The sequence below is a fragment of the Cervus elaphus genome, chromosome 5, assembly GCF_910594005.1.
Source record: "Cervus elaphus chromosome 5, mCerEla1.1, whole genome shotgun sequence".
NCBI lineage: Eukaryota > Metazoa > Chordata > Mammalia > Artiodactyla > Cervidae > Cervus > Cervus elaphus.
In genome coordinates this window covers 116,041,745-116,055,990 of record NC_057819.1, presented here as the reverse complement: position 1 = coordinate 116,055,990, position 14,246 = coordinate 116,041,745, and the positions used below count along the sequence as shown (strand labels likewise).

The window sequence follows — 14,246 nt, the reverse complement described above, 5'->3', positions numbered from 1 at the left end:
TTTTTTTCTTTAATTATTTAATTTATTTATTTGGCTGGGCTGGGTCTTAGTTGCGGCAAGCAGGATTTTTGATGTTCATTGCAGCGTGCTGGGGGCTTCCCAGATGGTGCAGTTGTTAAGAATCCAACTGCCAATGCAAGAGCTATAGGAGATGTGATTTCTATCCTAGGGTTGGGAAGTCCCCTAGAGAAGGAAATGGCCACCTACTCCAGTATTCTTGCCAGGATAATTCCTTTTTTTTTATTGGTTTTTTTTTAAAATTTATTTTTATTAGTTGGAGGCCAATTACTATACAATATTGTAGTGGGTTTTGTCATACATTGACATGAATCAGCCATGGATTTACATGTATTCCCCATCCCGATCTCCCCTCCCACCTCCCTCTCTACCCAATCCCTCTGAGTCTTCTCAGTGCACCAGGCCCGAGCACTTGTCTCATGCATCCAAACTGGGCTGGTGATCTGTTTCACTATAGATAATATACAGGTTTCGATGCTGTTCTCTCGAAACATCCCACCCTCGCCTTCTCCCACAGAGTCCAAAATCTGTTCTGTACATCTGTGTCTCTTTTTCTGTTTTGCATACAGGGTTATCATTACCATCTTTCTAAATTCCATATATATGTGTTAGTATGCTGTAATGTTCTTTATCTTTCTGGCTTACTTCACTCTGTATAAGGGGCTCCAGTTTCATCCATCTCATTAGAACTGATTCAAATGAATTCTTTTTAATGGGTGAGTAATATTCCATGGTGTATATGTACCACAGCTTCCTTATCCATTCGTCTGCTGATGGGCATCTAGGTTGCTTCCATGTCCTGGCTATTATAAACAGTGCTGTGATGAACATTGGGGTGCACGTGTCTTTTCAGATCTGGTTTCCTCAGTGTGTATGCCCAGAAGTGGGATTGCTGGGTCATATGGCAGTTCTATTCCAAGTTTTTTAAGAAATCTCCACACTGTTCTCCATAGTGGCTGTACTAGTTTGCATTCCCACCAACAGTGTAAGAGGGTTCCCTTTTCTCCACACCCTCTCCAGCATTTATTGCTTGTAGACTTTTGGATAGCAGCCATCCTGACTGGCGTGTAATGGTACCTCATTGTGGTTTTGATTTGCATTTCTCTGATGATGAGTGATGTTGAGCATCTTTTCATGTGTTTGTTAGCCATCTGTATGTCTTCTTTGGAGAAATGTTTGTTTAGTTCTTTGGCCCATTTTTTGATTGGGTCATTTATTTTTCTGGAATTGAGCTGCAGGAGTTGCTTGTATATTTTTGAGATTAGTCCTTTGTCTGTTGCTTCATTTGCTATTATTTTCTCCCAATCTGAGGGCTGTCTTTTCACCTTGCTTATAGTTTCCTTTGTTGTGCAAAAGCTTTTAAGTTTAATTAGGTCCCATTTGTTTATTTTTGCTTTTATTTCCAATATTCTGGGAGGTGGGTCATAGAGGATCCTGCTGTGATTTATATCGGAGAGGGTTTTGCCGATGTTCTCCTCTAGGAGTTTTATAGTTTCTGGTCTTACATTTAGACCTTTAATCCATTTTGAGTTTATTTTTGTGTATGGTGTTAGAAAGTGTTCTAGTTTCATTATTTTACAAGTGGTTGACCAGTTTTCCCAGCACCACTTGTTAAAGAGGTTGTCTTTTTTCCATTGTATATCCTTGCCTGCTTTGTCAAAGATAAGGTGTCCATAAGTTCGTGGATTTATCCCTGGGCTTTCTATTCTGTTCCATTGATCTATATTTCTGTCTTTGTGCCAGTACCGTACTGTCTTGATGACTGTGGCTTTGTAGTAGAGCCTGAAGTCAGGCAGGTTGATTCCTCCAGTTCCATTCTTCTTTCTCAAGATTACTTTGGCTATTCGAGGTTTTTCGTATTTCCATACAAATTGAGAAATTATTTGTTCTAGTTCTGTGAAAAATACCGTTGGTAGCTTAATAGGGATTGCATTGAATCTATAGATTGCTTTGGGTAGAATAGCCATTTTGACAATATTGATTCTTCCAATCCATGAACACGGTATGTTTCTCCATCTGTTTGTGTCCTCTTTGATTTCTTTCATCAGTGTTTTATAGTTTTCTATGTATAGGTCTTTTGTTTCTTTAGGTAGATATACTCCTAAGTATTTTATTCTTTTTGTTGCAATGGTGAATGGTATTGTTTCCTTAATTTCTCTTTCTGTTTTCTCATTGTTAGTGTATAGGAATGCAAAGGATTTCTGTGTGTTAATTTTATATCCCGCAACTTTACTATATTCATTGATTAGCTCTAGTAATTTTCTGGTAGAGTCTTTAGGGTTTTCTATGTAGAGGATCATGTCATCTGCAAACAGCGAGAGTTTCACTTCTTCTTTTCCTATCTGGATTCCTTTTACTTCTTTTTCTACTCTGATTGCTGTGGCCAAAACTTCCAAAACTATGTTGAATAGTAGTGGTGAGAGTGGGCACCCTTGTCTTGTTCCTGACTTTAGGGGAAATGCTTTCAATTTTTCACCATTGAGGGTAATGCTTGCTGTGGGTTTGTCATATATAGCTTTTATTATGTTGAGGTATGTTCCTTCTATTCCTGCTTTCTGGAGAGTTTTAATCATGAATGGGTGTTGAATTTTGTCAAAGGCTTTCTCTGCATCTATTGAGATAATCATATGGTTTTTATCTTTCAATTTGTTAATGTGGTGTATTACATTGATTGATTTGTGGATATTAAAGAATGCTTGCATTCCTGGGATAAAGCCCACTTGGTCATGGTGTATGATTTTTTTAATACGTTGTTGGATTCTGTTTGCTAGAATTTTGTTAAGGATTTTTGCATCTATGTTCATCAGTGATATTGGCCTGTAGTTTTCTTTTTTTGTTTGCCAGGATAATCCATGGGCAGAGAAGACTGGTGGGCTACAGTTCATAAGGTTGCAAACTGAGCATGCATCCAGCAGGCAGAATTTTTTTTCTAGTTGTGGCATGTGGGATCTTTAGTTGGAATGTTTTAGTTGGGGCATGTGTGTTCTTTAGTTGGGGCATGCAAAGACTTAGTTGTAGCATGTGGAATCTAGTTCCTTGACCAGAAATTCAACTGCAATCCCTTGCATTGAGAGTGCTGAGTCTTAGCCACTGGACCACAAGCCAGTGGTCTTCTGTATATTTCAGAATTTATACAAGTACTTAATTTTCTTAAATCCAACTAGGTAGAGCTCACTGACAAATTAACCTCAGCAATGTTCTGCAAAGACACCTACTGAGACATACATATATCCAGGCAGACACAAGGTGAGATCTCACAGATCCATTTTCTAAAGTTAGTCATGAAGCAGCTATCACAATATGACTCACTAGTTGTAAATAATAATTGGAAGAAGTTAAATTTAAAATAATTTTTTCTCTCCTCTTTTCAAATTTTTTTCTCAGTCTCAGAAATCAGAGATTATCTAGACAAGATACTTTATCCTGAGAGCTCTGGTCTCAAGGTACAGGGAGAGAAAATCAGGGTCTTCTAGTAGGACTTACTCCCTCAGGGTCAGAATTCTAGAGAGAGATATTTCCCCCCTTCAATCTGGCTTTCTCTGCTGCTTGAGAATTAAGCAGGGGTAGGTGAAAGTTCAGCTAGCATTATGTAATTAATTGGCATCATTGAAGGTTCATAATTTTCATAGATAAACTCTTTACTTTCTTTTTAATGGTTTTGTAAAGTTGGTCAGCCTGTGTAATAAGAGTGTGTGTAACTCAGACCAACCTAAATTGTGCCTTTTGCCTAGAGTAGCCATATCCTCATCTAAGTCATCTAAAAATGTGACGTCAAGCAAAGGCTCATTATGGTGGTTAGAGAATGATTCAGGTGTCAAACCAGAATGCTACTTAAAGGTTTTTTCAAATCGTTCATAATAGTCCAAAATGGATTCATATGATCTTTGCTTGAACTGCTGAATCTCTGTCCAGTCTACTATTTCAGGGAAAAGCTCTCGGATAAGTTTGAGCAATTTCTGGCTAATTCCTTGCATTCAGTGCGAGTTTGTGGTTCAAAATCCATTAAGGGATGTTTCCATCCTGTTTTCTTGCTTTATTCCCTTGCTTTCTGATGGCTTCTCTGATGGCTCAGCGGGTAAAGAATCTGCTTGCAGTATAGGAGACACAGGAGATATGGGTTCGACCCCTGGGTTGGGAAGCTCCCTTGGAGGAGGCAATGGCAACCCACTCCAGTATTCTTGCCTGGAAAATCCCATGGACAGAGGAACCAAAGGCAGTCCATGGGGTTGAAAAGAGTCAGACATGACTGAGCGACTAACACTTTGCTTTCAGAGAATAACAGATGTATTAACTGATACAGATCTGAAAACCTAGGCTCGCAGATCAGAATGGTTAACTGAATTCCTTATCATATATATATATATATATATATATATATATGTTCTAAGTTCTGCTTGGTCCAGAGTGTGTCCATAAGCACTGAGGATGGTTTATCTCTTGTTATAATAGGTTTCTTCTTAAAGGGAGCTACAATCACTTCTGATTTTTTTTTTTTAATCCTCCTTTACTAGAAAAAGGAACAGCAAGAGGCGAAAGAGTTGGAAGAGAAAAATAGACAGTGTCTGGAACAGACAATTCAGATAGAAGAGCATATGTAGGAGGAGCAGAGGGAGAGGCAGAGTCAGAGTGCTAGCAACCTTTTCAAGTTCTGATATAGTTTCAAGCAATTAACTGTTGATTTCCTACAAAGAGGTTACTCTATCATTTCTCCTTTAGAATCTTCTAGGTACCAATCAAAGTAAGCATTTCATTCCGTCTGATCCTAGGCTTTTTCTAACTGTGTGCACAAAAAATAGCGATTTTGGAATATCTGAAAACTCCAATTTGGCCATTTTAGGTTGAGATCTCCTTTAGTATAATTTCCCAATTAATTACATACTTGTAACTGTGAGTTTTGTACATAGATAATTCTGGCTGGGGTGTTAGTTAGAGACTGGCTTTCTGATGCCGCTTGTTTCTGTGTTTGAGAGGCTCTGTTTCCCATTTTTAAAATTGAATTTATTTGTCAGGGACAAAATTTGCTAGTGAAATTGTGTGATGGGCCAGTGTGCTGCTTGTGAGCATAACTCCTGCATGTGTCACCCTAGCGTTGATTCAGTCCTCTTGCATGCCTTCGTTTCTCCCTTTGGTGGTCCAAAACCAACATGGGTGCTCAGATCACTGAATGTCCAATTCTTATTTGTGACCCCCAATGAGCAAATATTTTAATTAATGAATGGGGTTTCCCTATGGAACTACTGCATGGTATGAGGGCTCTGCCTCCACCACTCCCGTAAATTTCTCAGTCTCTTGAGAAAACCATAATCAGCTGGAAGGAGTCTTATCCCTTTTCTTTGGAGCTTTCATGTAGTATCTTCACTTTTATTCCAACAAATTCTATGAAGGCAGTCGAATGGAGGAAGTGCATCAGATCAGGCTCTTACCTCACCACTCAGCACAGACCATTCAGTTTCTTACAACTGAGCAATCCCTGGCATCCCACCCACCCCACCTCACCAGTATCCCTCACTGGAGTGGGACAGGTACCTGTTGCTCAGTCATGTCTGATTCTTTGCGACCCCATGGACTGTATAGTCCATGGAATTCTCTAGGCCAGAATACTGGAGTGAGTAGTCTTTCCCTTCTCTAAGGAAAGGCTGGGATCAAACCCAGGTCTCCCGAATTGCAGGCAGATTCTTTACCGTCTGAGCCAGAAGGGAAGCCCAGGAATACTGGAGTGGGTAGCCTATCCCTTCTCCAGCGAATCTTCCTGACCTGGAAATTGAACCAGGGTCTCCTGCATTGCAGGAGGATTCTTTACCAACTGAGTTATCAGGGAAGTTAGGTACCTGCTATGCACTGCTTAATAAAACTCAGGATCATCAACCAATATGGCAGATCTGAGAACCAGGAGAGACTTACCCAAACTAGTCTGAACTCTCCAAGGAGGCAGATGGGCACAAGGGACCTCCGCTGGTTTGAGGGCTCTGGATCCTCACTGAGTTCAGGCAAAGGACAGAAATCCACTCTGGGGCCCTTCCTCATGGTTCCCATAACAACTGACTTATTGAAAAATGTAAATGTGAGTTTCATGAGTTAAGTTTTATTTGAGGCAGCATTTCAGATAGCTCTGAAAAACTGCTCCAAAGAAGTGCATGTGTGTGTGTGTATGTGTGTGTGTGTGTGTCTGTGTGAGAGAGAGAGAAGGTCCGTACACATGCGAAATTGGTCAAGGGGGAGTACAGACAATCAAGCATGTATTTTTTGACAGAAAGTCTCTGATAGTCACAAAGGGCAGATGTTACCACAAAGGACTTTAATGCCTTTCTAGATATGAGGAATTGGTCTCATAAAATCTGCTCCTGAAAATATCTATCTGAAGAACTGTTCTGTCAGTTTTTCCCTGAGGACAGAGTGCCTCACTTCTGCTCTCCACCCTGAGCTCCTTTCAGGGGGTATTGAAGATCAGCAGCGGGAGCAGCACATGATAATCCTTGTAGAGGTAGATAGCAAGTGCCAATTTGTAACTGACATCTGCCACTAGAATGTAAACTCCACGAGGGTATGGATTTTGCCTGTTTGTTCACTGCTTGGTCCCTGGTGCTTAGAAGAGTGTCTGGTTCATAGTAAGGACCTAAGAAGTGCTTGTTGAGTAAGGACCAATCACTCTTGCTACATGGCCATGTGCTGTGTGTAGACCCTTGGACATGAGGCCCCCCCCCCCGAGGGTGGAAGGTAATGGACTAGTGCCGCTCAGTGGATGGGATATCAGAGAGAGGCCTTGTGTGTGGGAGGTGGGGAGGGTGGGCAGGTGGTGGGATATACGATATTAAGACTCTAGGGATGAATGGCATGGGCTACCCTCTCCTGATGAGTAGCCCTTGAGCCCATTGGGCAAGAGCAATGGTCAACAGGGGTCCAAGCCCATAAGCCTCCTTGACCCCTAGGGTGGTCTTGTTAGGTGTTCCGAGAATGGGGATCAAGGGAACCTCAGTGTTTCTGTCCCCACTTCCCTTTGAGGACAAGTTGGAGGAAGGTGCTGGTCCCAAGTCTACCATAACAGCTATTTGGAAGTTTCTCCTCTCTCAGATGTCAGTTCCCCACCATCCGGACATGTCTCATAGTGACTGAATCAAGTGTCAATGATGGTGGGTGTGTGAGTTGGGGGATAGCTGAGCCCACTGATCGATGGCTGAGATATCCTCTCCACTAGTCAACAAGTTAATGGACTCTTCAATGAGGCAGTAGTGATTAATGAATCAATCGGCTGGCCCTGTAATTGTGCAGTGGGAGTCTGGCTTCTGGCCCACCCTGAGGGACTTCTTCTAGACCCATTTGCTTTCACTCTAATAGTAGAAGGGAAAGTGATTTATTGAGAAGTTGAACCTGAATCTGGGCCTTTGCCCATGCCTTCTTAACTTCTGCCATCTACCCTCAGACTCCACCCTCCCCACGATATCAGGGGGTTCCAGGGATGCCACAAAAACATGAGCATCTCAAAGCTCATGTCATCACTCTCTGCCTTGGTCCGAATGCTAGAAGCTCCCTGTCACCACCCTAGCTGGTGCTGTGGTATTAGCAGAGCACACAGCCCCTGGCTCAGATGCCCCTGACCCCTTTAGCCTGCAGGCTCCTTGTCTAGACCTTGACCCCGGGACTGTAGCTGTCCTCACCAGCTCTGTGGCCACCCTCTCCATCGCTACGGTGAGCACCTGTCTTTGTCTTCCCAAGGCCTCTGGAAGAGTGGAGTTCTTTTATTTCTGCTGTTTGCTCTCCAAACTGGACACAGACTTGTTCCCATGTTTTTGCCTGTCCCTGTGTTGTGGGAACTACTCCAGTTGGGGCTGCACAAGGGTGACGGAGTATCTCTGCCCTCAGATGGGGGCTCCCCAGTGAAGCTGCTGCTCCTCTCACCATAGACAGGGAATCCCCAAGAATGTGACCTGGGATTTCTGGAGAACAAGGTTGGGCCTCACCCTTTAGACATGACCTCCTAAGAAAAAAGATTTTCCTCCCCGCACTGAGGCTGGGGTTCATGTCCCCTCACCCTTAGGGCAGCTTCCACATCCATGCCCAGTGTGCCCACCTGGCCTTTCTTGGGATGTGTGGGGCCCAGAGGGCAGAACTAGCTGATAAGCAGCCATTTCCGGAGAGTACAGGCGACTGAACCCATAAAAAGGTGATTGAGAGAGCTGTGGGCTCCACTTTCAGAGAGAGCTCTAAAATAACACCCATGGCCATCTGTCTTGAGGGTGGAAGGGCTGGCCCAGAACTAGGGGACTGAACAAGAGGGTCCCTCCTGCTCTCATGGGCTGAGGGGAAGTCTGGAGCTGAGGCTCCAGCCAGGGCAGAGGAAGGGAGCTGGAAATGTTCACTGGAGACTTCCTTGTAGCGCTCTTTTTTCCTGCTAGAGGCATGTGGGTCTGATGGGGTTGGTAGACCCCATACTTACTTAGCTTCCCTTCCCCTCCTTGCATGCCTGACTCCTAAGCCTCACGGTTGCCTGAGATAGTAAGCCTTTCTGTCCATCATGATTGAGTGGGCCTCTCCTTGGGGTCAGCCTCAGCCCTTTTCTCTGCTTTGTATCCTGGGTGACCTTGGCTGTTGCTTCCTTACCTCTCAGAGCATTAGTTTCCTCATCTGTAAAATGGGGAGAAACGCAGCTCATTGTGTTGTTGTCCCTGAAATCATGTACTGCCCAGGACACAGGAGGTGCTCAACAAACAGGAGTCCTTCCCTAGGTGGGGATCTTTGACCCTGAGCCCAGTGGAGATTGTAATGGGCTAGGGATGGTGGCATGTTGTTGGGCATTCCTGGCATCTCTCAGTCCTGTAAGACACCGGTGCTCAAGTGACCCCTGGGTGGAAATGGGGGCACATTGCCTTGCAGGGGGTCTGTATGCCAGGCTTGCTGGACCTGAATGTGTATGTGTCAGGCTGGGTATACAGGTGGTTGACTCAGCTGTTTCTGGGGAGGGGACTGACTTTTGCCTCCTCCCACTCCTCTCCCAACTCTTGAACAGAGGGAGACATAGTGGAGTGTCCAGAGGGGTCCCTCCTCCAAGACTTCACAGACAGCAGGTCAACAGCCAAGTTTATAGCTCCCATCCTACCTCCAGTAGCAAGAGGTTTTCCCCACAGGTCCTGCCAACATATTACGGAGAAGAGGCTGAAAAGTCTGGTTTTTGGAAGGAGTGGTCATAGGTCCCACAGGCTGGAAAATATGGATTTGGACTCCTGCCTGCACCTCCCTCCCCGACCATGGACTGGCTAGGAAAGAAGGAATGTCAACCCTGGTCCTAGGGGTCTTCCCAGGAATCTAGACCGAATGGTTCACTTCCTTAGGAGGCTACACCTGCTGTGGGGAGGAGGTGCTGTAGGGTGAAGATGGGGTTCTGACTAGGCATCCTCTCCAGAGGTACCCTGAATCCAAGTGTGGGGGCTCCGCCTTGGCTCCTTGGAGGTGGAGATATCACGTACTGTCTGAATGTAAGCTCAGCGATCTGCCCCTGGGTGGAGTGAGAAAAGAGAACCCTCCCTCTCCAGTTCCCCTCCCCTTTCAGACGAGGATATAAGCCCCACAAGGAAAGCACTGAGCTGAGGAGGCCACAGCCCCACCTGCAGAAGTCCAGCCCTTAGGACTCCTCTGGCCTTCCATCTCCTGACCACTCTGCCTCTGGAGCTGTCGCTGTGAGTGACCTGGGACCCAGCAATGGTCTGGTCGGGGGATCCCAGGCTATTTTGTGGGGAAACTGAGGCTAGCAAGGTGGAAACGGACTGAGTGTTGAGAAGCTGATTTGGAAGGGGGTCAGCAGAAGTGGGAAGGAGAAAAGCCGGGGAGTCCCCGCTGCCAGCATTGCCGTGTTCCTCCATCTGCCCTTCTGGTGGAGGCAGGCAGGGCTTATGCCCTTTTAACAGATGAGGAAACTGAGGCCAGAGATGGTGCAATGCCTGAGAACACACAGCCAGCAGGTGGCTGAGCCTTGGTCGGGAACCAACCACAGACAGGTGGCTGAAGCTAGGACCAGATGGCAACCTTAGCTTCCTGCTTCGGAGTAGATGCTCGGACTGACTCTAGTGCCCCTCTCCAGATGATGTCGGGGCGCAGATCGTGGCCCGCCATGGCCACAGTGCTACTGACCCTGCTCGTTTGCCTGGGGGAACTGGTCGACGCCTACCCCGCCAAACCCCAGGCTCCCGGAGAACACGCCTCGCCAGATGAGCTGAACCGCTACTACACCTCGCTGCGCCACTACCTCAACCTGGTCACTCGGCAACGGTGAGAGCGTGCGCGGGGTGGGCGGGGCCGGGCTGCCGCCAGGGGCGTGGCCAGGCACGACCCCACCCATCTCTGGCTCCGCCCCGCAGGTTTGGGAAACGCGATTTCTCAGAAGCTCTTCTCTCCTTACTGCTCTTTCCAGATGGCGAGGACCGGCCGGTCAAGTCGCGGTAAAAGCGCGTCCCTTGGGGGGTGGCCTGGTCCTGCTGCCAGCCTATCCCCGCCGCCTAGTACTTTCCCCCAATCTCGCCTACCCATATCCGACGCCGAACTTGGCTCCGTATGACTTTCCTTTCCCTCCTACAGGCCAGAAGGAGCCTACCTGTGGTGAAGACCCCCACGGCCTCCAGAGAGAGATGTGCTAAGGCACCGACCCCATTTCCATGTTTGCTCCTGACCCCGGAGCCTGGATTCCTCTCAGGGCTTGCTGTGTCTGAGGAGTGTTCGGGGTGGGGTCCTTATTTCCATTTTCTCCGTTTTCCCGCCCCTGGGCTGGAGGGCCGGATGTGGTCCTTCCTTGATCTCTAAATAAAGTGCAAATTTCACTGAACTGGAAATTGTGCGTTTCTACATCTTGTCTCTTGTCCTTCGTGGAGGTGGCATCCAGGTGGGAGTGGAGGATGGAGGGGAGAGAGCTGAGAGGATAGAAGATGATGCCTGAGACCAAAGGAGCCCAAGGCCAGGGCTGGGGTGGAGTGAGGGCCCCTCTCTGCTCTGAACTAAGAGAAAACGCTACCCCCCAGAGTGAGGAGTGGATGACACCCAGACAAGGGTCCTCTGGCGCTCTAGCCGGGTGGGGTGGGGGCAGGTTGAAAATTCTTCCAAAGGGTTAGGGAGGAGCAGGAAGAATTGCTGCTGGAGGGTGAAGGGTGTGGACAGGAGCAGGCTGGGCAGCCCAGGGGAGTAGCTGGGGGCAGAGCTGCACCATCCCCCAAAGAGGGAAGTGTCTGGAGAATGGGCTTGGCACCAACACCCCGGGTTACCCCGAGGAGATGTATCACTAACCCCGGGGGCTGTAGTGGCTGGGAGTGGAGATGGGACCCCAGCTGGGGCTGTGGAGGGAGACTCATTTGTGGGTTGAGATGGGTGTGTGTGCTGGGGGAAGGGGTCACTTCCAACACCCCCATTGCCTGGACAGGAGCAGTGGGAGTGTGGAGGCTGCCCTTTCTCTCAGCTGCCGCCCTCCCCTTTCTGAATTCACACTCAGGAGATAAGTCACCAAGCATGGTGTCCTGGGGACAAGGTCATGAGAGGGATTCCCTCCTGAGGTGGCTCTGGGAGAGGAGCTTCAAGCTGGCTCTGCCATCGCTGGAGGAGAGGCCCCTGCTCAGTCACCACCTGCCCTGGGGTCCCTGGGGCCCTGCCACCTTCCCTTCCCTGCACTGCCCTCTAGTCTCCCAGAAGGTAGGGTGGAAGGGGGAGACGGAAGCAGGTCGAGGGCCTGGTCAGGTCACAGGCCGTGTAGACTCCAATGCTCTAAGCCTTTGGCCTGGCCACTCCCCCTGCTGTAGATCCCTTTCCCTCTCTTCATTCTGGAGATCAGTTTCAGGGTAGTGGCTGCCTCCTCCCAGAAGCCTGCCCTGCTTGCTTGGGGGGTGGGTGGTGGAGTTAGTTCTCTCTGGTTTCCTCTTCCTACAACAGTCTACCTTCTGAGACCCACTTTCCATCACAGTTCCTCCTGTCTTCTCTCCTCTCCTCTAACCATTCTAGCCAGCTGATCAAGCCCCCAGCCCAACCCCAGGAGAGGTAGGATGGGAGCATGCAATGGCTGCTACAAACTTCGGTTCATTTTGTGGTTGGAGGTGTGGGAGGATGTGAATTCGTGTTTGTGTCCATGGTCTCCTGTCTGTTGGTCTGCTGGGAGTTGTGGTCAGTTTGAAGCTAATAGAAGAGACCCCTGGTATAAATTATATGGCCACAGACAATTTCTGCCCAGCTCAACATGTCTGGTTCACCATAGGTGACATGGGTTTGCTTCAAGTCCACTGGGGGAAGTGTTGAGAGATTATTAATCCACTGCTGATCAGACTCAACCAGTGTTGGAGCTGGAGGGAACCTTAGATGTAACACTAATGATGCCAATATCAATAGTTACTTTAAAAAAAAAAAAGGCACTTACTGAGAATTCACTTGTGGTGCAGTGGTTAGGACTCAGCACTTTCACTGCAGGGGCTTGGGTTTGATCCTTAGTCAGAAAACTAAGATCCTGCAAGCTGAACAACATGGCCAAAAAAAGCACTTATTTATGTGTTAGACAATAAGCTAATTGTTTTATATGCATTATATGGCCATGGTGTTGATCTGGCTTTTAAACTTGAGATGTAATTAAAAATTACTTAAGAAAGAAATTTATTTCTCTCTTATATAAGATGTGAGTTTCATCTTGGGCGTTGGCAGTTCTGCTCCATGGGGGTATTAACAGCCCAGTTGCCAAGTCTGTGGTCTCCCCAAGCCCTCATCTAAATTACTAAAGATAACCCATCTGGCTCATAGCTCCATCCTTGTTCTAGCCACTGGGAAGGGAGGGAAGGAAAAAGGGTAGTTGTGTTGGTTATTGTGATGTATAGCAAGTTATCCTAAAAGCAGCTCTATCTTACACCATGAGTCTTTCAAGGGCAGGAACCCCACAGTTGCTGCAGAAGCCTCAGAGACAAAAGATCTGGATTTGAGTCCCATGTCTATCATTCACTGGCTGTGTGACTGGCCTAGTCATTTCATGTCACTGCATTTATTTCTTCACTGATGAAACAGGGATCCTCGCACCTTAAATAATATTGGATTGGCCAAAAAATTCATTTGGGTTTTCCCATAAGTTTATGGAAAAATTCTAACAAACTTTTTGGCCAATCCAATAATAATAGTTTGCCGTTTTAAGGCTCAAAGAGATTATGTAAACTGCCAAAAGTCACACAGCTAATGAATGTCAGAGCTAGTGAGTAGGAGAGCCGAGTCTACAGGTCAGCTCGACACAGCCTGGCACATGCTTGTGAATATCCCCCTTCTTTTCCTTTCTTTTCCTACTCACTCTGAAAAGTGAAAGTGTTAATCACTCAGTTGTGGCCAACTCTTTGTGACCCCATGGATTGTAGCCTGCCAGACTCCTCTGTCCATGGGATTATTCAGGCAAGAATACTGGAGTGGGTTGCCATTTCCTTCTCTGCCAACACCCAAGATGAAACTCACATCTTATATAAGAGAGAAATAAATTTCTTTCTTAAGTAATTTTTAATTACATCTCAAGTTTAAAAGCCAGATCAACACCAAGAATACTGGGGTGGGGTACCATGCCCTCTTCTGGGGGATCTTCCCAACCCAGGGATCGAACCCAGGTCTCCCGCATTGCAGGTAGATTCTTTACCATCTGAACTACCAGGTAAGCCCAAGAATACTGGAACGGGTAGTCTATCCCTTCTCCAGGGGAACTTCCCGACCCAGGAATTGAACCGGGGTCTCCTGCATTGCAGGCAGATTCTTTTTTGTTTCCTTTTAAATTCATTTCTTTATTTTAATTGGAGACTAATTACTTTATAATATTGTGGTGGTTTCTGCCACACATTGACAGGAATCAGCCACGGGTGTACATGTTTCCCCCCATCCTGAACCCCCTGCCACCTCCTTCCCCACCCCATCCCTCTGGGTTGTCCCAGAGCACCAGCTTTGAGTGCCCTGCTTCATGCATGGAACTTGCACTGGTCATCTATTCTACATATGGTAATATACATGTTTCAATGCTATTCTCTCAAATCATCCCACCCTTGCCTTCTCCCACAGAGTTCAAAAGTGTATTCCTTACATCTGTGTCTCTTTTGCTGTCTTGCTTATAGGGTCGTCAATACCATCTTTCTAATTTCCATATATATGCGTTAATATACTGTATTAGTGTTTCTCTTTCTGACTTACTTCACTTTGTATAATAGGCTTCAGTTTCATCCACCTCATTAGAACTGACTCAAATGCATTCTTTATTGCTG

The 14,246-nt window shown here is 46.6% G+C and overlaps 1 protein-coding gene across 2 annotated transcripts in view; it reads left to right on the top strand.

The window, feature by feature from the left end:
* The window catches only part of LSM12 (LSM12 homolog), a 78,066-nt gene extending 67,241 nt beyond the window's left edge, over window positions 1–10,825 (top strand). Inside the window, exons 1-4 of one of the 2 annotated variants that reach the window (XM_043904789.1) lie at window positions 8,781–9,686; window positions 10,088–10,275; window positions 10,365–10,445; window positions 10,582–10,825. In XM_043904789.1, the coding sequence (XP_043760724.1) occupies window positions 10,088–10,275; window positions 10,365–10,445; window positions 10,582–10,606 (294 nt within the window). In that variant the 5' untranslated portion in view covers window positions 8,781–9,686 and the 3' untranslated portion in view covers window positions 10,607–10,825. Of the gene's footprint in view, window positions 1–8,780; window positions 9,687–10,087; window positions 10,276–10,364; window positions 10,446–10,581 lie in introns of those variants that run through there. The other variant, XM_043904788.1, reaches the window with a different exon arrangement.
* Window positions 10,826–14,246: the final 3,421 nt, after the last annotated feature.